This window comes from Alligator mississippiensis, chromosome 10 (assembly GCF_030867095.1).
Source record: "Alligator mississippiensis isolate rAllMis1 chromosome 10, rAllMis1, whole genome shotgun sequence".
Classification (NCBI taxonomy): domain Eukaryota; kingdom Metazoa; phylum Chordata; order Crocodylia; family Alligatoridae; genus Alligator; species Alligator mississippiensis.
This window is the reverse complement of record NC_081833.1, coordinates 62,653,244-62,681,004: the sequence shown is the minus strand read 5'-3', so window position 1 is coordinate 62,681,004 and position 27,761 is coordinate 62,653,244. Positions and strand designations below refer to the sequence as shown.

At 39.5% G+C, this 27,761-nt stretch overlaps 1 protein-coding gene across 11 annotated transcripts; it reads right to left on the bottom strand.

Moving 5' to 3' along the window:
* Positions 1-1,939: 1,939 nt before the first annotated feature.
* Positions 1,940-27,600, bottom strand: TERB1 (telomere repeat binding bouquet formation protein 1). Of its 11 annotated transcripts, XM_059713879.1 has the most exons (22): positions 27,252-27,600; positions 26,712-26,773; positions 25,522-25,632; positions 25,123-25,251; positions 23,968-24,099; positions 23,328-23,388; positions 23,128-23,243; positions 22,870-22,992; positions 21,410-21,562; positions 20,646-20,777; positions 19,946-20,071; positions 17,585-17,748; positions 16,671-16,982; positions 15,785-16,149; positions 13,129-13,187; positions 11,761-11,832; positions 10,394-10,564; positions 9,810-9,896; positions 8,718-8,834; positions 8,209-8,321; positions 3,293-3,508; positions 1,940-2,579 (listed from the first exon to the last, which is right to left on the bottom strand). In XM_059713879.1, exons 2-22 carry the CDS (start codon positions 26,743-26,745, stop codon positions 2,550-2,552), a joined length of 2,823 nt encoding a protein of 940 aa, XP_059569862.1. In that variant the 5' UTR covers positions 26,746-26,773; positions 27,252-27,600; the 3' UTR covers positions 1,940-2,549. The 11 variants fall into 11 exon arrangements, with proteins under 11 accessions (XP_059569862.1, XP_059569863.1, XP_059569861.1 ...); XM_059713880.1 differs by having other exon boundaries at positions 3,282-3,508; positions 26,712-27,600; XM_059713878.1 differs by having other exon boundaries at positions 26,712-27,600.
* Positions 27,601-27,761: the final 161 nt, after the last annotated feature.

The window sequence follows — 27,761 nt, the reverse complement described above, 5'->3', positions numbered from 1 at the left end:
CCGAAAATGAAATATTAAGCTGGTCAGTGAAAAAGGCAGGATCCTCCTACATCCAGAGCACAGTGCAAGTCCTAGATATTCAGAGCAAGGCATGCGCCTGCTTCACTCCAGGAGTGGTCGTGAAACAAGTTGAGCTGGAAGAGCAGTGAGCTCCTAGCCGAGTGCTGCAGTCTAACGCCACGCTCGGCTCGCACAGTACTCTGGACAGCTCCCCAGTCATTAAATATCAGACAGGAACTAGAGCTAACCTCAACCCGGACAACATATCAGCTCTCCCTCCCAACATTTCAGACCTTCTCAAAGGACTTTTTGTGCAGAACATTTTAAAGAAACTACTCATGTATTATCTTGGGTGTCATTTAATATATCGTATATACTGAATCCATGAGTCTCTTATTAAAGCTTTGAGTTCTAGGCTGCATGATTTTCTATAAAGAGAGATTCAGGGGAACAAATATCTAAGTTTTGAGATCAAACTTCATAAACATGCCACAATCGGTCATATACTTTTCAAGGGGTCCAGAGGGGGCAAGAGACTTGCAAAGCCATTATAGGCATTGGGACCCAGTCTCCAACTCAAGAAAACATCATGCATCTTATCAGGATCATCCATTCAGGGGCTCTCATACTCATAATTTTATAGCTTCTCTGAGTTCTCAGTTTTCAAATCTACATTGTTTAGTGGTTATATTAACCAATGAGAAGGCATCTTTCTTAGAAAAACTGCTTTCCACTTGATGTTTTATAGCATGCTTTAGGACTGCCAATTTAAAATGCCATAATTTATGTCAATCCATCCTGGTACACTTGTACAAATGTTTCTCACTGACAACAGATGAAAATCATAGAATCATAGAAAATTACAGTTGGAAGGGACATCAGGAAATTATCTAGTCCAATTCCCTGCTCAAAGCAAGACCATCCCCAACTATATCATCCCAGCCAAACTTTGTCTAGCTGGTTCTGAAAAACCTACAAGGATAGACCTGTCTGGGTAACCTGGGTTACAATGCATTATTGCCCTCTTAGTGAGAAAGTGTTTCCGAATATTCCCTTGTTACAACCTGAGACCGTTGCTCCTTGTTCTGTCATCTGCTACCACTGAGAACAGTCCAGCTCCATCCACTGTGGAACCACCCTTCAGGTAGTTGAAGGCTGCTACTAAATCCCCACTCAGGCTTCTCTTACCTAGACTAAATAAGCCTAGTTCCCTCAGCCTCTCCTCAGAAGTATAAGATAGTAATGTAAATGCTTATGACAGTCTTGTTCTGATGCTATTAGGGAAAAAAGGGAGGCAAAGAATCACTTGTTAGCCCTTTGCTCTCTCTAAATGGTGATTTCACATGTCCAGTGCAAGTTTGAGAAAACAGAAAAATACCCAAAAGTAAAAGAAAAAAAGATTGGACAGCAGCTTAGCAGTGAGAACTATGAAGATTTCATTCAACTGGATAAAAGCATTAATGGCAAACAGAATATGTGTAGTTTTGGTAAATATAACATTTGAAAGAAATGGCTACAATTTCAAATGCATCTGGTAAGATATTAGAGCGATCACTATAGAAGGATTTGAAGCTCTGGGGAGCATTGTCCAAGCAGCTTGGTGTAACAGCAAAGCACAGAAGGATCAGCAGAGAGGGGTTGAGATCTGCTGAAAGATGGACAGGGAGTAAAATCTGCTACTGAGAATGAAGTGGATAATCCAAGTGACTCCAATATGAAAGATCATGATGCAGATTCAAAAATCAAAAGCTGCCATAAAGTCTGAAAAAACAAATATTGTTTTTTCTCTTAAAGATTATAACTGAACATAAATCTGAAAAGGGAAATGATTGTTCTGACACCATTTCAGTACCCCAGAATCAAAAAGAAAGCAATAAACTAGGAAATGAAAGAAAATATGAGGTCTTATATAACAGTGAGGATAACAAAGATAGCCTAATCACATAGTAAGTAATATAATGTGGATATGGATGAAAGGGCTGCTATGACGACTACTTGTAAGTCCACTGACCAGTGTCTACATACTCATTGAAAAGCCATCTACTAAGGCTCAGTATCAGTATAGAACAAACAAAATTTGTTGTAGAGAACTGAAAAACTTCACTTACGTTCATCAATAAAAACAATCTCACTAGCATAGTCTTGTTTATATTCTACTGTTCCTTTTTTGCTTTTTTTCAAAATCAAAGTTTAAAGCAAGCAAATGTATCCTATTTGAGCATAGCAGGGTCAAGTTAGAGAGATTTTTCAGGTTGTCTAATAAAGCAAATGTGTTTCTATTTTATTGGTATAAAGTGTACTTTACATAAGAATTTTCACAATTCTAATGTACCTAATAAAATTAAAATTACATTTAAGTTTGCAAAACAAAACTATTTTTGCAGGTAAATATTAGGCTTTTGTTTTTTTCAGTGCTAGTACAATATAAAGAATTAAATAATTGAAGTAACATCTGTAATATGTACATTAGCATTACCTAAATGCCATTTATACTATTAATTCTGTTCTTTCAAATTCTTTGACAAAATACTAAGCATTCCAGAAACAGGTTAATGATCTTCTTTACTTTGTTTCTTCATCTGTAAAATGGAAGGAAAAAAAGAAGCGTCAAGACAAAAACTAGAAAGAATTAAAAGAAAGACACCTACAATTTAGCACTTCTGTAGAGGAGTACAATTTAAAAACACAGTAAAAATATTACCTACAAATATTACCGTGCCCTTCTTATTGCCATGTAAGAGATAAATAAGTTTCATCGCCATTTTGATCAACTGATTGACTTATCTAAGGTAACACAAGTCATTGTCAAAGCAGAGATTAAAACTGGAATTCATAACCTCCCTTCCTTAGCTAATTTACCACACTAAAAACAGGAGCTGCAAGTGAAATGCTTATTCTCTCTGGATCCTACTTTTTGGTAATGGGTCTGAATGGCACAAAAGATTTCTGAAAGTCCCAGATCTGATTCTCTCCCACTACAAGAACAGATGGAGGCAGGAGTAACAACTGGTAGACTGCTCTAAGGTAGGCAGTTGTCTAGGGCTGTGTTAACCCAGGGGCAATTCTGACTTTCAGTCTCATCCAATATTGGGAGGGAAGAAAGGTGGCTTAAAGCAACTTTAACCCATCTTCCGCCCGAGGTGCAAATTTAGTGATGAGCCTCATAAGCACAGCACAAAAATCTCATCCTGGGTCTTTACACCATAAAACAGAAAAGGTAGAGGAGACATTAAAATTAAAACTAACTAGAGGTCAAATATAAAGGATTAGCAGAAAATTACATTTCAATTACATGCATGTGTAGCCTGTGGTATTTCTTGGCAAGATCAACATTTGTCCGTCCTTTCTGAAATGGGTAGGACCATAAAATTAAATTCCAGTGATTGCCCATATTCTTTACACCACTCAAAAGATAGTTTATTTCTTCAGTTGTAAAATCTTTCCGGGGTCTTCGCTGCCTCTTTTGTAAAGTTCCTGCGTGCATACCTAATGAAGGACTTTCATTACTCTGTAAGTATTTATTTTGATTTATTTAGAAATCATATAAAATTATATGCTAACAAAGTGAAAGAAATAATGCAAGTCTCAATTATAATTTTTAAAATAATTCTGAAGAAACAGTTACCTGCTTCAAGCCACATCTACACTGCAAGCTTACCTTTTAACACATAGCTGTGCTATCCGGCTTGCCTGCAGCACTGCATGAAAGTAGCCACACCATCTCTGTTTCAGGAAGTAGCCCACCTGGAGCAGAGCCGTGTTCTGAGGACACAACTTTGGTATGACAAGTTTGCAGTGTAGACATGTCCTTAGAGTAACTCTGTTTCTTCAAGATGTTCTGTATGTATGGATCCCACTTAGGAGTTCAGAAAGCCTTTACTAGCAGTGCCCATGAGGAGCCATGAAAGCACCCTCCATGGCCATTTCCTCTACCTCGAAAGGGCATAAGAGTAACATTTACTACTCAGTTTCTTCATCACTCAGGAACCAGATAAGATCAGATAAGCTGTGGGAACAGAGGGCAAGATACGAGATCCACAGGTATAGAACTTCTTGAAAAACCAGTTACTATGGCATAAGAACCTGTTCCTTTCTCTTGGAGTACCTGTACACAAGGTTTCCACTCATGGTAATCAGCAAATAGCAGGGGCGCACCAATACAGATATTTTGGGCTGATACAGATGGCTGATTTTTCAGGAGGCGTATCAGCAAATTCCGATCCGATTCCAATATGCAGCCAGGCAGGCTGGAGACCAGCATCGGGCTAGTAAGTCTGTTGTGGGGGAAGGGACGGAGGAAAGGAAGGGATGTGTGGGGGCAGATTGAGGTCTCTGTGGTGAGTGAGGGAGTGGAGTGGGGGCTGGGGCAGACATTGCCCAGCCAAGGCAGGACACAGGACAGTCATGGCTCATCCAGGGCTGCAGGAGAGGACAGCTTCCACCCCTGCAGGCACCCTGGGAAAGCATGGTGGGAGGGAGGGGGGGCACATGTCCCCACATCTGCGTGCGGAGCGGGGCAGGCTGCTGCTGAAGGCTGGGATTGAGGAAGCACTGGGCTCCTCCTGGCGGGGGTTTGGGCCAAGGCTGCGCTCAAAGTGGGTGGCAGCAGTGCTGGGAGGGGGATCTACGCGATGTGGGGAGGGGTCTGCAGCCACCCAAAAATTCACTGCACTCCTTCTCCCAGTGCCACCGCTGTCCACCCTAAGCACAGCCCAGCCCAGCACAGACCTGGCCAGGAAGAGCCTGGCACCGCCCCAGCACCAACCCACGGTGGCAGCCTGCTTCACCCCATGTGCTGATCTGGGGGAACACCCCCCTCCCCCATACCCTCCTGTGGTGCCTGCAGTGGCGGGACTCACCTCCCCACCGGATGAGCTGCTCCACCCCTCCATCTCACACCACCCCCCAGCTAGGCAGCACCTGCCCCAGCCCATCCCCTCCCTCACAGGGGCCTTGATCTCCCCTCACCATGCCCCTTCCGTCCCCCTGCCCCTTCCCCCACAACAGATTACCAGCCCAATGCTGGTCTCCAAGCCACCAGGCTGAGCTCCTGGCCGCATGGATGCTGCAGCTGTGTGCATGCACAGGGACACTTATCAGTGGAATTATCGGCCACACCAGCCAAAAAAAGCTGTTTGCCAATACTGACAATTTTCCCTAGATCAATGCTGATCCAGTATAGGACCAAAGTATCAGTGCACCTCTAGTAAGTAGTGAGGTCCTTTGGACAGTGGGAGCTGATTTCACCTGAATAATGATTGTAGAACTGCTTTCCTTAGTTTGATGTCTACTCTGACACTATCATATAATGACTGGCAGACGTGCACTATGTAGCCACTCAGCAAATCTGAATGCATGGATGTTGGTAATGTATGCTCAAGAAGCAGCCTGGGCCTGACTGAATGAGCTCTTATGCAAGTCAAAAGCTTAACTTTTTTAATATAATATGCTGTTCTGATGTAATCCAAAGGCCTTTAGGCTGAAATTGGTCTCACTTTGGAGAGCAGACCAAGATGAAAAATACCTCTGCTATGTTATGTATATCTTTATAGTGAAGGGCTACCATTTGTGCGACATAAGTTATCCATATAGCATCCACACAGTGAGGTACAGAGAAACTGAATCAGGATACAGAATAAAACTAAAGTTCTATAAGATTATGCCCTTTTGGAAAGATTAGGGGCTGACTATTGGACAGAAGTAGATGTGGAAATCAGAATTGGTGAGACTACATGGGAGCTTTTAGGATTACATGAGTTCCATCCAGTCTCACCTTCCTCAGGATCCTGAAAATCACTGGAAACAGAAAAAGAAATGTGTCAATTAAAGAGATCAGAATGACTAGAATGTTATCTGATCCTGAACCTCAACTTTTTGCAGCTTTTAGTTTGTCAGTTTTTAAACTGTTTTTCCATTCCCTTGCATGCCAGCTGAATTGCTTTTAATTTTTTTTTATGATGTTCATGTGCTGTTTAGCATCAGTTTGTGACCATAATCCATATTTAAGATTTGATTTGGATGCAATCTCTGAACCTCTTTTGGAGGTTCTGGTGTCCAAATCCTGCTAGGAACTGGAAGAGACTTGAATATAAACAACATAGAACAGGTTAAACAGAGGAGATTCTACCTGCTCTGAACTCTGCTGGGAAAGATAGTAGAAGTCATAGTTATAGAGAGTAGTTATAGAGAGTGTGATGCCATTACTGAGTGAGAAGCAGTCCTATGTGTCTGTGCCATATGAAGCCCAAGCTGGAAGTGCTAGTTGGTACTGAATGTTGCAATGCTAACATGGAGACTTGATACAGCTCTGACCGGTGCTGACAAGGATTAATCCTTTGAGTGACTAACAGTTATTTTCTTCCTGGTTACCAGTGAAGAAGACCAGTGCCAAGACAACAATGTGGGAACTACAGACCTATCTTGCACAGGCAGCAGAGGTCCTTGACCTCAAGCAGTGCTTGTGAGAGCCTCTGAGCTTCTTGTTACTAACTGAACTCTGTTTAATCTACTGGAACTCAGTGATCCCTGTAGTCACTGGACTACTTGCAGTCTAAATTTTAGCTGTTGAGATTGGCGCTTCATCTTATTTCGCAGTCTGTGAATCAGATGCTGCTAGAAAGGACTCTTCCATTGTTTCTTACAAGTGCTTCTAGGTCAACTTGCAAATCACAAATATAATTCTCCCCTAATAATTCTTCCCATCCTTTAGAGGAATTATCAAGACTGAGATTCAGTCATGAAAGTGATATGTACTGGTACCAAGTACAGGTAGTCCTCAGACTTGACACAACTGGTTCCTGAAAACCACGTCTTAAGTTGAAACTTCGCATCAGAACCGATTTCCCCATAGGAAACGACGTTATAAATGGGGGATTGGTTCCTGAACCAAGGCCCAATACCCTATTTTCACCAAAAATAACCCAGAATTTTGTACTCAATCAATTATAGATGAGTCATATAGCTACATTAATGTATTTATATTGTAAATAGCAATCATATTGATTTGGAAGGACTTCTTGGTGGAGACTTTGCTGTATGTTTTGAAGGGCTCTTGGTTGGACTTCTTGAAGGGTTCTTGGCTGGAGTCTTCTCAGGAGTCTTGGCTGCAGATTTTTCTGGAGTCTTGTCTGCTTTCTTCAAGAAAGTGTCCAAGGAAATTTGGACATATGTTCTCCAGGTAGATAGGTGATGCAGCGCACTTGTTCACTGGTGTGGTTTTGCATCAGATCAAGTGTTGTAAAGTCAAAACTGACTTCAGAAAGTTGAAACGGTGTCAATTTATAAACAGTGTAAGTGCAAAATGTTGCAACTCAAAACATTGTAAGTTGAGGACTGCCTGTACCCAAATCTGTATTAACTCTATAACAAATTCGGGGGGGGGGGGGGGGGGGGGGGGGGGGGGGGGGGAGAATGCCAATGGGCTTAAATGTGAAAAAGCATTTACAAGCCACTCTTAGATAAGGGACAGTGAAAAGGGTGCTCCAACCCGAGACCAACGGATGGTTAAAGGAAATGAGTGGCAGCCGAGTGGCCCCACTTTTCTCCAGGAGGACTCATATAAGAACATGCAAGGTGCATGCAGGACCCTTCACAGACACTGCTGATGAAGCTCTCCAAACTTCTGTGCAGAGAGCACATGTGCAAAATGAGTGCAATCCATATGTACAGATAATTGAAGAGAAAGGTTAAACAGGAATATACAGGAAAAATTCTTTCCACAACCACATCTTAAAGCAAAGTATCAGCACTATCTGTCTGCAATCACAAAGACAGCTCAGAAACTGTAGCATCAACTATGGACCACCATCCACCAACACCTTTTTTTTTTTTTTTTTAAACAGGAAAATTTGTTGGTTACTGCCTTCATGATGCAGTCCTCTCAACTCCCTTCATTTTTAATGGGAGTCAAGGGCAAAACAATTTTTCCAAGGTCAGGCTTCAAACTGCCTAGCTTCTTGACTGGAGCTGAAAAACACAGTAGAAATTGTTAACTATAGAAAATGAAAGCAAAACTCAGTATGTCCCAGTTGGTGTAACCAGACTGAAGTCAATGGTGATGGACGTGCCTACAGTGAGATCATTTGGGTCGTGCATTTTGGTGCTGGTCTCTTGCCTAAGACTACTTTGTTAAAAAAAACAACTCCCATTGATTTTACAGGGATTTGCATATAAATCTGTGACAGTACTATCTGACTGTCTAAAACTTACCTCATCATCGTCAAATGCGTAGATACGTTTTCCATTCAGGCTTTCGTGATCTGTCTGGTGAATCTCTTTGATTTTCTGGCTCTTCAAGTTATTGTCTTGGTCTGTCTGGAGAACTATTAAGTTGCGATGTGTTAATTAAACCTAACAGGTCTACTGTACAATTGAACATAGTACTTGTAAAGCAGCAGTAGATTTAAGAAATGGGAAAAGGTGAATGATGTAAAAGTCTAATCTGCAAATAATCCAAGAAGGCATCTTTTTTCCCTAGCACTAAAGCTTCATTAAAGTTACTGTGGCATTAAATATGCAAGGTGTCATCTTATGAGCAGTAGAAGCAACTGATGACAGAAGACCAAACCCACATGTCAATATATATGTTGATATACACTAGCATATATCACATTAAGTTCTCACAGTAGTACGCACAGATCTGGCAGTCTCATAACTGTTAACCAGCGGCATCATTTAACCATATTAAATTATGTAATTCACTGTATAGTATCACTTACTTTTTGGACATGTAGCTATAAGGTCATACTTTTCTGGCAACTGAATATTTTTGTTCAGCTTGACATTTCCATTTGACCTACCAGTTTTGGTTTTCTTCATTGGAGTCAAAAGAATACCTTTTAAAATAATAATATGTTATTTTTTTTCCTACAAAAAACAACAAACAAGGTAACATTTAGGAATTAGAATTTAAGGAAAGAACCTCTAGAATGGGAAGAAAAATTGTTCCAATCTGAGTGATTACCTCAGAACAATTTGTTTCCCAGAAGCCCTGTCATATCAGTTACGAATTGTTAAGATAAACGTAGACAGTAACTTGGAAAAAGCTTTTGCTGGCAATGTGTGTGAATAAAATAATCAAATTGGGAATCTGGAAAAAAGTGATAGACCAATTAGCTAATAAATGATCAGTGATTGGAAATTGTGGACAGTAATATAGAGCAAGATATTAAAAAATAAGAGCCTAAAGTTATGCTCTCAAATAAGTGACTTGCTTTTCAAAAGTGCGGAGGACTAGTCGACTGCAATGCATACTCAGCATTTTTTAAAATCTGGCCACCCTTTTAAGAGTTTAAGTATGGATATAGGAGTATTATTTTTTAGAATATCCATAGATAGAGCTGGTAAGAATATTCTTACATGCTGCAATTTGCCATTATTATCCATTTCAGTTCACCAGTGGCTGTCAACCAAGGTATCACAAGACTCCCTCAGGGCTGTAGTGATGTAGGTGCTACTGCTGCTACAGCTAAGTAAAACTACCCTATGTGCAGGGCTGAAGAAGTGTGTGCTCTCGTCCTGCATTATAGTTCTTTGCTAACCTTAAAACAGGCAGGAGAGCTAGCTTGCGCTGCAGCCCTTCCCAGTCCAAACCCCCTGCTCCCTTCCATACTCCTTCTGGAAATAGGTGTGTGTGGGACAGTTCCACCTGTCTCCTGTGTTTCCATTTCAGGGAGATAGCATGCCAGGTCACACTACGAAGGGCTTCAGGACAAACTAGCTCTCCTGCCTGCTTTAGGATTCAAGTACAATACAACTATACATATAGTACGGGCTATTTGCATGAGCATAAGCTGCAAGACCAGGCTTACTTTGGAAATTTTCCTGTGAAATTCTGCTTCTGAAGGTCGATGACTCTGTATTCAGGTTTCCTTTCCTAATTGGGGTCAACACTATTTCTGGAAAGTACAGGACAACTATGTTATCAGCATAAATGCCAGCATTTAATAACTGCTACATTCTAAAAATCCTTAGAATTTTTTACAGGAGAAAACCCAACATCTTAATCAAGACATACAAGCTTCTTGCATCCTTGAGGTAATATTAAAACAACATGCTCTTGCTGTACCATCATAAACCCATTCATTTGTATTTTACATTATTTCATTCTCCTGTCCCCAATAGCGATAGACAGGGACTGACTAAGGAGACAGACAGTTGGCCTCATCCTCATATTGAGAACATACAACCAGTACTAATGAATACAGAAGAGCTCTATTATACTTGCTCTTTCCAGGGACTCAGGGTCTGATTCTGACCTCACACTGTTATGACTAGATCCAGTTAAGTGGGAGTAAAAGCGCTTGGCTGGGTCTGATTCTGATCTCCTAACTTATTAACAACCAATACATCTTAAACTACTCCATTATGTATTATAATAATTTCTCATGATTACTCTGATAAGGTGCAGAACTACTGTTGTTACAGAAAGCCAGTTTCCTTAGTTTCTCTTTGTATCTCTCCTCAGCTTCCAGAATGACTCTGTGACGATCACACTGGTACAGACAAGTTTGCAACATCTTGCTAAAATTTTTGCTATTCAGAGACAGTCCTACTGTTACACACCCTGAAAAAGACAAACTGGAGAAATAGCACATGTAAAAGTAGGAACAACATACATCTGTCTGAAAATGTTTTTACGTGGGTTACACAGGTTATGGGACACAGCTGGCCATGACTGGAAAAATCTTTTCCTACTTTCTGCCTTCCAAAAACAAGGCATGTGCTTTAAATGGGGGCATGTGTATGTGAGAGAATACAGTACTTGATTTCTTAATGGTGTGCAGTAACTCTCCAAATGTGCATTCATAGATTGCATATATATTCAGAGAGTGTACACACACACACATTAATGCTATGACTAACGAACGATACCCTACAAGACCTTCTTGTTTCTTCACCACATTTGACTATTTTGTTACACATGCTTGTGCTCATTTATTACACTTTGTGAGGTCTTTCATTGTGCATGTGTCTTCAAGCAGTGGGAATTGCAGCAGATGTTGCATATTCTGAGGCTCTGTGCTGCAGTCACAGGTGGTTGAACCAATGGTATTGCCCCACTTCATTAATTCCTTGGAGCATCTAACTCTGGTACAATCCATAAAAGATTATGCATGGCTATGTCTACCTTTGGTGGCAGTGTGTCCTGGCACAGATGCCTGAAGCCCACACTGTCCATCCTCTTCTCCCCACCTAGATATGCACCAATAAGGCTGCTAGAGTGTCATTACCTCACAGACACTTTTGAGACCTCAGGCTCCAGGATACTTCAAAGAGGCCCCTAGGGATGACTGTAGGGGGCATGCTTGGGGGTATCAGTTCTGGGACTCATGGCTGCTGTACTGCAGACCCACCCCTAAGAGTCAGGGCATGAATTGAACGGGCTCTTCATAGAAGTCAAATCTACTTAACAGACTCTCTCCCTTTTACAGATGAAAGAGCAAGAACACAGTTTTGTTGTCCAAGTATTTTGTGTTAATTTAAAATTGTCTCTCTTCTATTTATTAATAACTTATCTACTTATTAATAGAACAAAGAGATGTAGATCTGAAATTGAGTGCGTGGGCTTTACTCAGTTTGGTGAATTTTCCCAATAACAGATTGGGACATATACACTTTATTGGGAGTAGTGGGGGCATGATTAAGGGCTCTAGTTTTAAACTGTAGATGTGCCAGATCAGCGGTAATATCAATTATAGTTCTGATTATGCATAACATGTTTTATGAAATCATAGGAAAAAGATTAAAATAAATATTTACCCATACACCTTAAATCTGACTTTTTAGGAGATGCAGAAGTAGTCTGAATACTTCTTATTTCTTTATTTCTACCTGAAAAGTGGACGTGGATCAAAATTGAAATATACACACACATATACATACATACATACATACATTTCACTAGGATCAAAAAGGTGAACTATCTTTTTGGCAGTTATTTCTCAATGGCATACATATGTTTAATTTTATTTTATATTTTTAGAAGACATATAGATATTTAAGTACAATGATTAAAAATCATACAGAATTACCCAAGTTAAGAGCATCTCAATTACTTTGGTGTAAATCCAGATTAACTTCACTGAATTCAGGCTTACCTTTGCTTCATTGTACCCAGTAAGTCTTATTTTTCCACATGATTACACCAGTTTCACCTTATATATTTCTGCATACTAATGTAATGAAGTAGGATATCAGACCAGTTGTATTTTATTTCAAATTTGGACTCTGATCCTACAAACCCCAACTCATTAGAGCAGTGCCTATTCTTGATTTACACCAGCATAGTTAGAGGACAATTTGGCCTCTTCTAACATAACAATATAACAAATACTTTAGTAACTCTTACTTCTGTAACATGTCAGTAAGCTAATCATGAGTAGAGATGACATCTAAACCATGAAATAAATACAAGAAGTGATTATGAATCAAAGATCAGCACTAAGGTTCTATACCTTGGTCCTGCCTGTGCTGAAGTCACAGAAGCAGGTCTACTGAAATCAGGTAAAACTAGTGTAAGCACATGGATAACTACAGCTTATTGCATACAATGAAGCCTAGATAAGCAGGGAGTTCAAATGAGTTGCATTAAAGTAACTGAGACATTTTTAACTCAAGTAAATTAAACTTTTATGTCTTTTAGAACTATGACTAGGTTTGAAATTACGCATGTGCTAGTTCACATGATTAGGTTCTTAATTTATGTAATACTTAGTGCACAGATCAAAATGTGGTAAATATACTAAACTACTAATAGGTTTACTATCAAGTTAAACTGGCTTTCAGATACAGCACAAGATGGTTATTTAGGCCAATCCTCTGTAATGTGCAATGTTCACATTTATTTTAAGAAAAACAAACAAAACATAAGTAAAACATATTAAAGCACGGAAACTAAACACAATATTCTCACTGCATAATTGCATATAATTATTTAAACATCCAAATACTTGTAGTAATTCTAGAATACTGCACATAATAGAATTAGAAATGATATACAGTAGAATATTCACTAGATTCATATTATATTACTGTAGAGAGAAGACAAACTGATCATATTTTATTTCTAACAAAAATCCATTAAACACAACTGTATCTCTAAAAGAAATATATTTCAGTTGCTTTTACCTGCTATTTGTGCCTGTCGTGTGTTAAGAGTCAGTGCTGGTTGTTTAAACAAATGGTCACTGAAAAGATCAATACATTATTAATTTAAAACCAAAGCTCACAACACAATTAATCTTCAACCTATAATTAAATGCTTCTCAAAAAGATATCAGATTTACCCGAAGAACCTTGTCTGCCTTTGTCCTTAAACCAACACAGCCACAACCTATACCTCTCAAAAAGGTAAAATGCCAAGTTCTAGAAACTGCACTAGTATGTGTTAATTGCCTCAAATAGCCAGGCTAAGAGAGGTGTTGACATATCTTTATGGCAATTTTTAGAGAAGCATGGTTATCTTTGCTACCAGGAAAATACATTCTGGATGAGACTGTTTAGAAAGCAAAACTTTCTTGCAAATTGTAACTTTGAGTCCTAAATAGTAATGAAAACAGAACATAGGTTACATGACTATGGGCCGGTTTCCATGCTCCAGAGAACTTTATGGTAGCTGTGAAGGCAAAGCACAATGCATTTTGGAGCATCACACAAGAGTAGGAGCCAGAAAGTCGCATTAAAAAAATGGATATTCAAAATGTGAGACTTGACAGAAGAGAACTGAAGTAAATTTGTAAATAAAAACACACTGCACATCTCTTAGCCTGTTTTTTGGGAATATTCAAAACATGTAATTAAAATGTATTGGAATTTGCTATTTACCCTAGCAGTTTACCATTCATTGTCTTGCTATTTAAGGGTAGGAAAGATAACCACGAAAAACAAAAGGACAGAGGAAAAGTTTGTTATGAAACTGATATATAAATCAAGATAAAGTTGTGAGTGACAGAACTCAAGTATTATCTATCCATTTTCTTCCTAATCAGGTGATTGGGAATAAGGAAAATAAGAACAGAACAAAGTTTCAATTCTGACTATTTAAGCTAAGGGTGACCAGCTTAACACAAGCGGCATGGGCACACAGCAGACTGGAGAACGGACAGGCACACCAAAGCAATAGATAGGAAGCAGAAAGCACAGCAACACAATCAGGTAGGGAGCACAGAGAAGGGAGAAGAGAGCACAGCTGCAGATTGGGAAGAGGAAGGGGATCAGAGTGGCACTTGTGGTACACCTGCCAAAACAGTTGGCCATCACTGATTTAAACAATACAACTTAAATTTTCTTGTAGAGCAGCTCTAAAATCTGTCCTTCCAGGTTGACAACAATTTATGCATGTCTGCCTGCTGAAGGTAAATAATTAGGTTTATTTTAGATAGTGAGACACATCATACATATTCTGGATTTCAGTAATACGTCAAATTTTGCTCAAAGGAACCCACTGACTTCAGTGGGAGTCACATGGGTATAATTCAAAATACTCTTTGAACAATACATTTGGGACATTAGTGCATGTGCAACATCAAGCTCTCTGCAATATATATTATCTATTGCAAACCTACTACAAGAAAGCACCATGAAATCATAGGCCATAAAAGTGAGACACTTTTATAGTTCATCAGATATAGAGCGGCATGTTAAAAAAAATTCAAGTAGGTAAATGTGAGATAGAATAAATGCATAATCATACCAGAATATAACAATAGAAGTGAAGTGATTAAAATGGGGTGCAAATGGACAAAAATATGGATTTTATGCTTTTGAATATGTAATATATATTTTTAACTAGTAACTATAAACTCATTTGAAATTACTGTAACCATTTGATCTAGACAACAAAATCAAAGTTTTCCTTTCCTGCACTGATCTGAGATGTCAAAGATATTTAGGCTTGACAGAATTCAATTTTTATTTTTCAATATTTTTGACAGCTAAAAATCAATGTTTATTTTTAAGCATTTATTTTGATTTGTATTGATTTCAATTTTCAGGACTGTGCAAATTTAGGGATGTGGGGAGTAGACATTTAGTAATGACAGTATACTGTTAAAAGCTTTATAAAATCACATCAAAATATAAGTAGTAAATATCCATAAATCATTGAATTATACCCGCTTTCAATCATTCTGTTAATCTATCAGGAAAGAGCCAGGCAGGTACGGGGGACAAGAGGAAGGTAGTATGGCACTTCGAGAGCTCTAGGACCATGGGTAGAGGCGGTGGCCACCCTCAGTTCCCCAGGCTCAGTCTGCCTGGCCTGGACAGGGCCCTGCTGCCACTGGGCTGGAGCCACTGATACCCTCCCCTCTTCCCCCCTGGTTTCTGAGTAGGGGTTTAAGTAGCCCTGCTTGCTTACCAGATGAGTCATTAGGCAAGAACCAGCAGCTAGTTGCATTGTTTTCCTCTTAACACCACCCACCCATCCACACACTGTCTTTCTCCACTGTCCAGTAACAGGGGCAAGGGTTCCATTATAGAAAAGGGTCTGTAAATTCTGATGATTACTGATGGAAATATTTTTCTGCCGGTCTGTGTATGTGAGGTGAAATAGCTGTTTAATCGGTGAAAATCACATCCTTCCAAGCCTAAAGATCTAATACAATTCCTCAGAGGACGCAACCTAAGGAAACTATAGCTTGCTTACAAGCTTTAGTAAACAAAAACTTGTCTGCTTCCTCCTGCACTAAAGGCTTAATTAGTAACAATAATTAAATAAAAATGCTATTTGATTTGGAAATTAATAGTAGTTTTAAACTTTTACTTTTCACTTCAAATACAGTACCTTGTTTCAAGAAGAGACTGTTCCCTCTCACAAGCAGTTCTTTCATGTCCATGAAGATGAGACAGCACGCTACCTCTTTGCAGTTTATCAACTGAATATAAAGTATCATTTTGTTCACTCTGCCCAATAGAAGCATTTACTGGATTCACAGCTTTTAATATTCCATTCTTTCGTGACTTATCATTTACAGCTGTAGTACTGACTAAATCATGTGACTGACAATTTATCTGTGGGCACTGCATTTTTTTACATGGTCCATCCACATGACTTGTTTGATCACTGGCATCCACTTCATGGTATTTTGATGCTGTTGGCATATTTGCTTCTGGAAGTACATCAACAAATATTTTTCTCCTTGTTCTGTCCTATATTGCAAAAATATCAACGAATGCTAAAGGTTTAATTAATTCCAGTGCAGGGCTAGAAGGGACAGACCAGAAGAAGCAAGAGAGTCCATTTAGAGATGAAAGTTAACACGAAAGGCAGCAAGGCTGTGCTAAAGAATTTAAAGGAACAGTAACATAGTAGAATTTTGGGCTGTAAACTATGGAGCAAGTCCTAAAGCCAAGCAGTTCTAAATACTGATAAATGTCAATCCTAAATTAGCCTGTGATCCAATTACAGAGCACTCTAATATTTGCAGCTGAAGGGGACTAGCTAGTCGAGAAAAAATACAAGAACAAAAACGCATGTTAAACTTGAGAACTTTACAAATTTACAGTCTAATAGCGGAAACAATGGTATAAAAGCAGAATAACAATAGATGACACCCAGTTAAACTCACAACATTGGTTCGAAGCCTCAAACTAAAGCCCTGATGTTAAACAACTGAAAGAATAACATGAATGAAAATACAGCATTTTACAACACAATGTGAGTTTTGTACCATTAATGGGCTCTTTGTGTGTATTCCAGCATCACTTTCTGTTACACTCAGATCAACGTGCCTCCAGATTTCCTTGCATGATTCTGGGGATATTTCACAGCGCTGTTTTCTGGTTTTGTCAGTCTGGCATAATTTGGGATTTTCATCTCCATTTCTATCACGTTGATTACAGAACTTTTGACACACATTCTTTTTCCATGTTGTTTCCTTATGTTGCACATGCTCTGCAGCTTTTACTAGATACCGCTTTTGATTACTATGTTCCGTTTCCCTGGTATGAAAGCTTCTGCAAGTATCCTTTAAACATAAGACCTATTGTTTGTTAATCCTAAACCTATACTGAATATACTTTTAATTTTCATATAAAGCATGAAACTTATCTGGTACATCAATTCAAATGAGGTCTATCAGAACTTTAGCCAAAAAAAAGTATGTTTGAGAGAGAGAGAGGTATTTATTTGGGCACTGAATTTGAGTACACATATATGCATGCAATTACCACAGACGTTTAATCATAGAATTTCACACAAAACTGTGGAAATGGTAGATTTAAAAGATGCATGAATGTTTTTAAAAATCTGGGTATTATTTTTCTGTCACGGTATTCAAACTGAATTGACTGCAGACTAAATCCTACAGAACCAGATTTTCTACAATGTATTTTGTAGTCTCCCTCAAAATATTAAAAAGAGGATGTTATTCATGCATTCACTCCACTTTGAGTGCTTCTTCTATCTCTAACCTTCTATAATGTCAAAGTAAAATGTTACAGGGTGCAGTTTCTCAGATATCCATCCCCCCACCCCTTTATAGCTCATATTGAGAATTTTCTAACGCTTTGCTTCAAATTTCTCCATGACTTAGAGGGAAAAGATCTGCTTAGGTTTATAATAACTGGAATAAATTGGCCAAACCTCATAATGCTCATTTTCAAGCAAGTTTAGTCTGTGTAAAATGTCTTTTGCTTTCTTCCAGTAGACTTCTAGATTCCTTTCTCTAGTTTGTAGGTTCATTTGTAAGTCTTCTGTATCATTTGCATGCAAAGAATCTTCATTGAATTTCAGAGACAAATTCTCAGCTTTGTAAAGTAGAAAATAAATAAATGTAGTCTTTCCTCATTTGATAATATACTGAAAACATCTCATTTTTATATTTTTAATATTGTGAAAGATGAAAAATCAACATTCTAACATCACTATTTAAGTGCAAACTGTTAATTAAAAAATGTGGACGTAATGAAGCAGAAAGAAAGTTCCATATATAGTAGGGCTGTCAAACTATTAAAAAATTTGATTGCAATTAGCTGTATAATGAAAAAAAATTGTCACAATTGTGATTTTAATCGCATAGCTAAAAACTCAAAATTATGCAGGTACTTTGTATGGTTGGGGGGGTGGGTTTGGGGTAGATGTGTGTGGGGGGAATTTGTGAAGGTATGGGGGGCTGTGGGAGTGTGTGTGGGGTTTGGAGCCAAGGGAGGGGGCTGTCCCCACATGCCCTGGCAGGATGCGGGGTACTGTGGGTCAGGAGTGAGGAGCAGCAGCAGGGCTTGGGGGGCTGTGGCTTGGGAGTGAGGGGCAGGGGCAAGGCACAGGCATATCATTGTTCCACCCCAATCATATTACCCCCCCCCAGGTATCCTCTTTTTTCCAACTGGAAATATTGTAACCCTACAGGAACACAACCTGGTGGCATGTAGAGCAGCAGCTAAATCTGTGGAGGGGCTGGGGGAAAGGAAAAGAGTGGGGGAGAGGGGGCCAGATCAAAGCCCCCACAGTGAGGAGGGAGGGAGTGTGGCAGAGGCAGGGGTGACTGGGGCAGGTTGTGGGACAGAGCCACGGGTGGTTCGTTCAGGGGCTCGGCTCCCCACCACTGCGCACTAGCCATGTGCACCCTGCCTGTCTAGCAGCGGGAGGCACAATATGGTGTTGCATGGCTCCTGGGGCAAAAGCAGCAGGGCACAGAGCCCCAGCCTGCAACAGGTAGCCCACCTCCACCCCACACACAATCCAGGGGGCACATGGCCCTCCATGCCTCCGCTGGCATGGCTCACAGCAGCAGGGAGCCATGCCCCTTGATGAGCCATTTGCGGCTCCATCCCATAACCCGCCCTGGCCCCAGGGCCCCATTCACCCCAGCCCCTGGCCCTGCCCCACTCCCTCCCTCCTCATGGGGGCCTCAATCTGCCCCCACTTCCCTCTCCCTCCACCCCTATCCACTCACAGACTTATCTGTTTGGGGCTGCTTTACATGCCACTGGGCTGCTTTCCTGGCCATATGCATGCTGCAGCTGTTCGTGTGTCTGTGTCTCTGTATCTGGGTGTGTGCCCTCCCTCCCCCCGGCCTTCTTGCTGCAGCAGCCTCGAGCCTGCGTCTGGCTGCCCTGTGGTCTTCTGCACTGTCACCACTGCCCCACTGGGTTGCCCAGATGTAGCAGTGACAGTGCACAATTAGCGTGTTAAAAACTTTAATGCAAGAACCAATTAATGGGTTAAGCCCATACATTAAAGGCAATTAATTGACAGCTCTAATATATAGCTTTAATATAAACTATACATAACTGCAATTGCAGTTAAAAGCTTCAGTTCAGTCAGGTGCAAAATAAGCTGCAAGGTAAATGTTTAATGAGAGTTGCTACATTTGCAGTTACAATTTTCATGAATTTGTTTACAGTGAAATTGTTCTGTGAAAAAGATGTTACATATCAGTGGTCCCACGTAGTTGACTGGAAAAGCAGCACCTCCAAAATAAAAGGTGCATCAAATGGCTAGATCACATAAGCCAGGGATGACCAACCCATGCCATACATCCCACAAGTGCAGCAAAGGAAGAGGATCAGAGTACCACTCGGGGAGGGCGCAGGCTTAATTTATGGCATGCCTGGCAGAAAGTTTGGCCCTCAATGACCTAACTAGATAAATCCAAGGATTCTAAATAGGAATCTATCGCGTTAAAAACATTCTGTTGTGATCTGAGTTCTCTGCAATCAAATAATTGCTCTATTATTTTTCTGTAGTCAAGAAATGAGTGAAAACTAAGAGCTAGCATTTTCCAAGCGGTGCCTTGACTCTAAAAAGCTTGAGAACCACAGTTCAAGATGGTTAAGGAAAAGGAGACAGATGTTTCATGAGAAAAACAATTCTACATAAGTAAACAACTGTAAAAAATGACACTGCATCACACTCCAACACCTAAAATCTTTTTTGAATGTCAACAAGACTCACATACTAGGAACATCTCACTTAGTTTTTTTAAAAGCATGACAGAAAGCTTACTCATTTGCTTGCAGTTTTGCAGCACAAACGTAGCAGCTTTGCTTAGTTCTTCATCCTGAGACTCAGTTAATACCTGAATCATAAGTGGAAGGCCATTGTTCTTCAGTAGATCATACTGATTTTCTTCTAAAAAGGGCAATAATGGAAAATAAAGCAATCCTAACTTGTACATAGTTGACAGTTCTTTTACAGTATCTTAACACAACAGCATATTTTTATCTTGGGCTCTGTTCATTAAAGCCTTATCTAGGTAAATTCCATGTAATTTATGCATTACTTTATATGCATATCTATAATCAAAAGCCTTATTTTAAGAAGGTTAGCATTACTTTAGTGAAAACTTTTATATTTATTAAATGAGGCTATGCTACCTTCTGAAACCTTTCTTTACAATTTATTAATTCTGGTTGGCATTTAGTAGGTATTAGGTACTGATTATAATGGAAATAGCTGTCATGGATTCATCTTGCTTCCAAAGACTCCAAAAGATACCCCACAAGGCAAGCAACAATGGTAGGTCATTAAAATTTGATGATCACCTACTCAGAAAATTTAACATTTTTTCTAAGCTTTGATATTGAATTAAATTATTTAGAACTTTGCCCTGAAGCACTAATGAGAATACGGTTTTAATGAAAACTGTAGCACAGAAGGAATTAGATCCATGAACCAAAATTCATAAAGAGAATCAAAATCTTACCACAAACTTCTGTACAATGTCCAACAGTAAGAATAAGACTAAGTTTTTCTCCTGAATCAAGAGTGTCATAAGTCAGCAACCTCAGTAGCTTTGGCACAATGTGATACTTTGACAGGACAGCACCTATGGCAGCTATTATAAAATGATTAAATCAAACTATAAGTCCACAGCACAATGCAACATGACATTTTCTTCTTCAGGGTGTCCTCCATGAGGCTGCCCCAGTTTCTTCATGCTACACCAAAATTTAAATCAGCATCCTGTTCTTAAAGTACGCTAGTCCGGTCTACATTTCCCCCTAGACCCAACAACTCCCTATTCTCCTTAGTCACAAGGGAAAACACAAGGAACCTGGAAAAATTAGTGCCTTCAATGCGCACACACCCCTGAAAGTTTCCCCAAATTCTTTACCAGTTTGAGGACAGATCTGGGAAGGACAGGAGAAGATGTGATGTGAGGTTTATCTACTGTAAAAGTTTCCCAAAGAACAGCTGGGAACTCTCTAATAAAGTAGTCATCTTCCTTCCAAGACTAAGGCAACTAAGTTTGCTTGAATATATATATGTGTTGAAAAATCAAACTTGGTCACAACCCCAAGTCTTTTACAATCCAAGCTCTGAGTCAGTGAAGGCTCACACTCTCACTTTTTACTGTTTCAGTCGGTGAGCACTGTGGGAACACCAAGATATAAAACTACAGTTTGCACCTACGCAACCCTGCACCCTTCTAATATCCATACCAAAACTGTTTGTTCATTCACTCACAGTTATCAGCAATGCAGGCATCCAGAGTCTTCGTCACTACTACTGCAAGTTTTGTACTGGTGTAGTTTCTGAAAGAGTCATCTACCAGCTTCACAAGAGCTTTAGCTAAAATATCTAATCCGCCAATGGAAACAAAAAATTTCTGTACATGCGCTTAATAAGAAAAGAATAAAAATTGCATTACAACATTTACATATCAGCGTGCTCTAAAACCATATTAATCAAGCAACTTTATCACAATTTTCTGTGGACATGCTATTTTGCTTCCATATTCATCGACAAAGCATAGCTGAAATTGGATATCTAATATATTTGAGAGAAATGGCAAATTCAGATGTGCATTTTTATAGGATATTTGCAAGAAATATGCAGGCAGAATGTACCCATGTAAACAGGAACAGTGTACTTGTATTCTTGAAGTCATTTTTTTGTTTTTGCCGTTATTTTCCATGTCGTGGTGGTGATATCCTTATATTTAAACTGGCTTTAATCAAAACAGCTCCCAAATTATTTTACAGACTTTAGTGACTTGAAGCCAGTAGAAATATTTGTGAGGTAAAGTACTACTCAACGTCATATATCCAAATCTGACCTTAAAGTAAATGTCACATATTTACACATGAACTGTAACAGATAAAAAGAGGTTGAGGGGCATTTGCCAAGTTGAAGCAAAACACAGAGGGACATAATCTTTTCAGAAACAAACCCTTAAAATGTAAACTATAAACACTTTTTTTTCAAGAAAATAGTCTAAAAATTAACATGATGAAAAGGTTTCTCAAAATGACTGAAGTAAACCAATATTTACAAACAGCCTGATTCACCATTGTCCTGCACCTTGTGCAGTCACCCTCAGTAGAAGTTGAACACCAAACTGATCTGATTGTACTTTTACACCTGCATTGATCCAACTACTGAAAATGCCTAAATGGGGCAAATGACAAGAGTAGTTCAGATCCAAAGTTTTTAATTGGATTTATTGTTTTTAAGACTAGGACTTGTAGTAGCCATCTTACCAATATTCCCAGGGAAACTTTGGAAAGGAATATGTTTACATGTGCAGACACTCTCACAAACCATAAACCTTATTGCCATCCTGAAAAGGGCCAAAGCACTCTACCACAGCAAAGAGCTCCATTGGAGCTGATCTGCCAGTGCCTGCATCATCTTTTCCTGGAAATTCTGAAGGGATCATTGGAGAAAAATGGCATGCCCACTTCTGTCTCCTGCCCTTCCAGCCTCTTTTTACAGGGCACACCCTGGTTCAGCAAGTGTCTTCACGGGGTTTAGAGGAGTGGGGCCAGCGACACAAGTCACTGACCACCTTCAAAAAAAGGTGGAAGATAAGCAAATAAATCTATTGGGAAAGGGGAAGGATGAGGAAATTAATTTATATTTCATAGGAGTAAGTTTCATAGAACAATAGTAAAATGTTTAATTTCAAGATGACATGCACTTACAATTATTTGCAACTGTGAGTCCAACAAATGAACAAATAGGACGAACTATCTCTGGCTCTATGCATCTATCTAGCCACTGTTTTGTCTGAGGGAAAACCGAACTGCAAATTTTCTGATTCTCTTCTGTAAACATGTAAACCAAACAAAAACATCTCAATGCAATATGTGGTTTGAGAGGACAATCAACTAAAAATTACTTTACAAATATCCTTTTTACACGTACTGCCATGTGAAAAAATAAGATAAAAACATAGTTACCATTTTGAGGATTATTAACGCATGCACATAGAGTACTGCAAACTGAAGACCACAGTTCATAATGTTGATTAATATTTTCATCTGACAGAGTTATCTCAGATATTGAAAGAGCTGTTCTGTTAAGAAAAAGCCAAATGTATTGACAAAGAGAAATCCTGTGCTAAACAGCCGGTATAGTAACAACAGCCTTGCTTATTTACCTGAATAACTGTAGAAGAACACCAATGCAGCCTGTTTCTCTGACGTGAGTTTGCCCACTCTCTGTAAACGATCATATACCAGTATCAGGAAAAATATTTTTATATATTTTATATGTGTGTGCGCGCATGTGCGCGCACACACACACACAATTATATACAAATAAATGAAGATGAAGGTACATAAAACATATTAGCTATATAGCAAAAAATGCTAACTATATTTTTCTTACTGCTACTATAAGAGATTTTAAATTAAACTAGAGGTTTGCCTAGAGCCCAACAGAACAGAATTTATTGGGACTTTTGGGTACTATAACCATACAAATAATAATCAATACTAACGTTCTAGTGTTGTTTCCAAATTTCACTGTGAAATACGAGAAAAAATTTTTTGTATTGTTTCATTAACAAATGCACCTGTTTCTGAACAAAAATATGTTCCCAAAAGCACATTTTGCTATTTTAATAATGAATGGTATATTTACAGTATTATTATGTAACCTCAAGTTCATTTATATATCAGAATTAATCTTTATATATCAAGCTATAATGGTAGGGGCTGACAAACAATAACGTGTTGAAATGAGTTGCACACAATGTTATTACTTGTTTTTATGAATAAAAGAAAAAAAACACTTACTATTATTTGAAACCAATACTAAAACAACATATACAGACATTCTTTTCAAGTTTACACTGGAATCCTTATTCATTAAGAACAAAATGAGATCTTCAAACAATCCAGAAGCACACATATTTTGTTGGCAGTAAACTGAAACCAGGAAATAAATGGTATTACTTGTTAAAGTGTACAAATTGTAGAAGTATGAAACAATTCTATCTATAATACGCATACTGGCTTTATTACAAGACTGACGAGAAAAAGTGATGAAGCACTGATACTTAATATCAGAGATATTTAAATACCTCTTATCAATGCTTACTTGTAAGAATTTCCTCTCCTCCTCTAGCTTATCTAGGAATAGGGCCCAGGCTGAAAAGTCACAGCTTGGCCTTTTTACTAAGCAGCAAGATGATAAATGCATTGACTACAATTTGGCCATTTTATGAAACAGAGTATTAACTCTCCATGAAAACTTCCTCCTCATTGCCCTAATTCAGAGGTTCTTGGAGCCTGTTCCAACCTCTGGACATTATAAAGTTGTCTTATTGAGCAATGGTTCAATAAGTATTTATTTGGCAAGCACCTTTCTTGTTAAATTCTAGGTACTGTCCTGCTTTCAGCCCAACTTTGAAGTTGCACTTTTGAGTAATTTCCCACTAACATGGTAAAGTAATCTGCAAACCATGGACTAGATTCTGTTAAACCCAAAACATGTTGAGCAAGGATGAAGCTCAGGAGAGGGGCTGCAAAGTGGCTGACTGTTGCTACGTGATCCTGGGTCTGGTTCTAGGCTATGTCTTACAGTAATTATACCAATGTGGGACTGAAACAGAGCAGGACCCAGGTACAGCAATTACTTTGCCATGCCTTCTACATCAGTGTCTATCCCTTGTGACATACAGCAACCAAGCCACCCAAGGATTCTCACAACCCAGATGAATTTTCAAATGACGAGCTGAACTGTTTTTATGGCTGTCCTGTGCTTCCACAGCGGAACAAAATGGCAATGGAGGAATCAAGAATCTCATCCTAACAGTATTAAGTTGATCTGTACTGCGGCCTGATAAATCTATCTGTAACTACAGTCAACTATTTGATGATGAGATAAATATAAGTATAGAGTAAAATATGATACAATGCTTAGAAATACAAATAATAACTATATATTACCGTTATTTTCAATTATAACTCCTAATGTAAATAAGGCAGCTTCCTTTACCATACAATGCATGCTTGACTTTGCAAGGTCGGTTATGAATGTCAAACCACCAATCTCTCGCAAATAATTACTTGCATCACCTGTAGTAAATGCAGACATTATAGAAAGAGGTAAATTTATCTTATGTACTCAAGTGACAATCCAAAAAACAAGCAGTGCAGTTTGGAATATATATTGTGTACAAGAAGACATGTCATCTTCTGTGTTTTTAAGGCTTCTAGATATACCTATTTTAAAAAGTGACAAAGTGTAATATGTACTATGAAAATAAATAATGTTATTTCAATATTCACAACCCCAGATAGAAATCTAATCCCCCAATTAAATTTTTGGGATAGAATGTCTCTTACTGTTTTGTTGACAGATTGAATAAATAGTGACCAAGGCCTCTTTTTGAGAAGTAGGGCTGTCCATTTGATATTTGAGACATTCAAGAAGCAAGTTCAGATCTGTCTTCATCTCTATGAGAATAAAACAAGATGAATTCCACAGAAATGTAGTGTTTCCTTTATAATTATTCTTTTCTTTTTTGTTGGTTACTCTTTTTCTTAAGGATGTTGAAAAAAAATCATGGTATTATATTTTAAAAGAAAATCAAAGAGCAATGTAAGACTGAACTGTTTTTTCCCCATCTAGCAGTAATGTTGTGAAGAGTCTCAACATGCCTCTGCAAAGTTTCTGTAACAATCTGGGGATATGTTTTTTTATGAATGAAGACAACTTTTTTTTTTCTTCAACATTCTCCTTGCCTCCAGTTATAGAGAAGACAGGGTAGAGTTGCACTTTACAGATTAACTGTATCAGAGCTGCAGGAGCTTTTGTCAGCAGCAGTTGACTGGGTTAGCTAACTACCTCTCTTCAATTATGCAGGTAGATTTCCTTGACTGCAAAGTTAATTTAAATCAGAAAATATGTATGAGGAGGGAGATGCAAGGTAAAAACCCAACTGATCTATGGAAATCAATTGTTTTTACATCCACAAAAGGATGCAGGCACTGTGACGCTGAGCATCTAGGCGCCCTATACAAGGAGTGTTGTTACATGCTTCAGAATGGGATTCACACAACGTTTAGGTGAGAAATACATATGCATTTTTGCAAATCCTACTAGCCACCTATCTACATCTGAACACTTCTGGGGCATACTACCAACAAGACTGTATTCATAATTATTTTAAAACGTCCTGTATTTCTCTTATAACCCTCACAATGCTTTTCTAACTTCAAAGGAATAGTTTGAGAAGTGACAGCAAGAGAGAAATGTGCAAACAATAGTTAGTGAAAAGGATGTATTCTTATGGGTTCCAGTCAAATGCCTGAATTTGACATTAACTTTATCTATTCCCATCACTCTGTGTAAACCCAAAATGATAATATGACTAAAGGATCTCTTGAGGTCCTTTCCAGACTTACTTCTCTATGATTACTTTAGCAAGGCAAGGGCAAATTCCTCCAATGGTTTGTGTTGCCCAACTCCCATAAATTTGCCAAAACAGCATAAAACAGACGGAGAACGTCACAAGCGGTTCTAAAGATCTTACCACACTCCATCTTCTGCACTTCTAAGCTTTCCATTTGCTGTTGTGTTGTTCTGACCCTACAACTAGAAAAGTGGTTTTCTTAACATTTCCAGCCAGCAACGTTCACAACGCGCTCGCACAGCGCAGACTGAAAATACGCTGTGCTGGTTTTCATAAAATACACCTCTTCCAGCTGATTTGATGCTATTTGCAAATCTAATTTATATTTCAATCTACATTCAGTTGCTGCCTGTGTTAAGGGCGGAGGGTCGGACTTGATGATCTGTTCAGGTCCCTTCTGACCGTAGAAACTATTAAATTAACGTGCGCCGAAGATTTGCTGTGGAAATGCTTGTTGCAGCACCCGGGCACCGTACCAGGCCTCCAGCGAAAATTACCAGACTTGCAGCTCCTGGCCTGCCGCCTGGGGAGAAATCCCACTGGATCCGCACCACAAAATGTAACCCACGAAGGCGCGGTCCCAGGCCAGAGGGGCAGATGTCCAGCTTTTGCTTCCTCTGTGCAACACCCGCCCCCCCCCCAACACAGTTTACTTCCTACCTACAGGGACTTTTAACCGTCTCTCGCTGTCCCTGAGCCTGAAAGCTGACAGAAAAAGGTCTTTTATTTTTGTTGCCAGTTCTCAGTCAGTCTCATAAAAGGCATCGTATCTCTGAATCAACAGTTTTAAGACTTTTTTGCAATTTTTGTGGCCCGTCTTTGGACAGGGCGCCGGAGGAGTCTCTAGGTAACACCAGCCCTGCCCCGTCAACACAAGGGAACGGGGTCAGTTTCCTCCCTCAGCCCTGCCCCATTTCTTCCCCGGGTGGAGGCTGGTTTCCTGATGTACCCGACTGCTTCCTGCTGCGGAGACCGAGGACCCCCAGGGCCGCTGTGCGCCGCCCCACCCCCCGCCCTGTGCTCAAGCGAGGGAGGCCCCCGCTCCCCTCAGCCCGGAGCACCCGCCACCCCGCAGCGCACGCACCCGGAGGCGGCGCCACGTGACCTGGGGGCGGCCCCAGCGGCGCGGCCCCGCCCCCGCCCTCGGCCCCGCCCCCAGGGCCCGGCGCG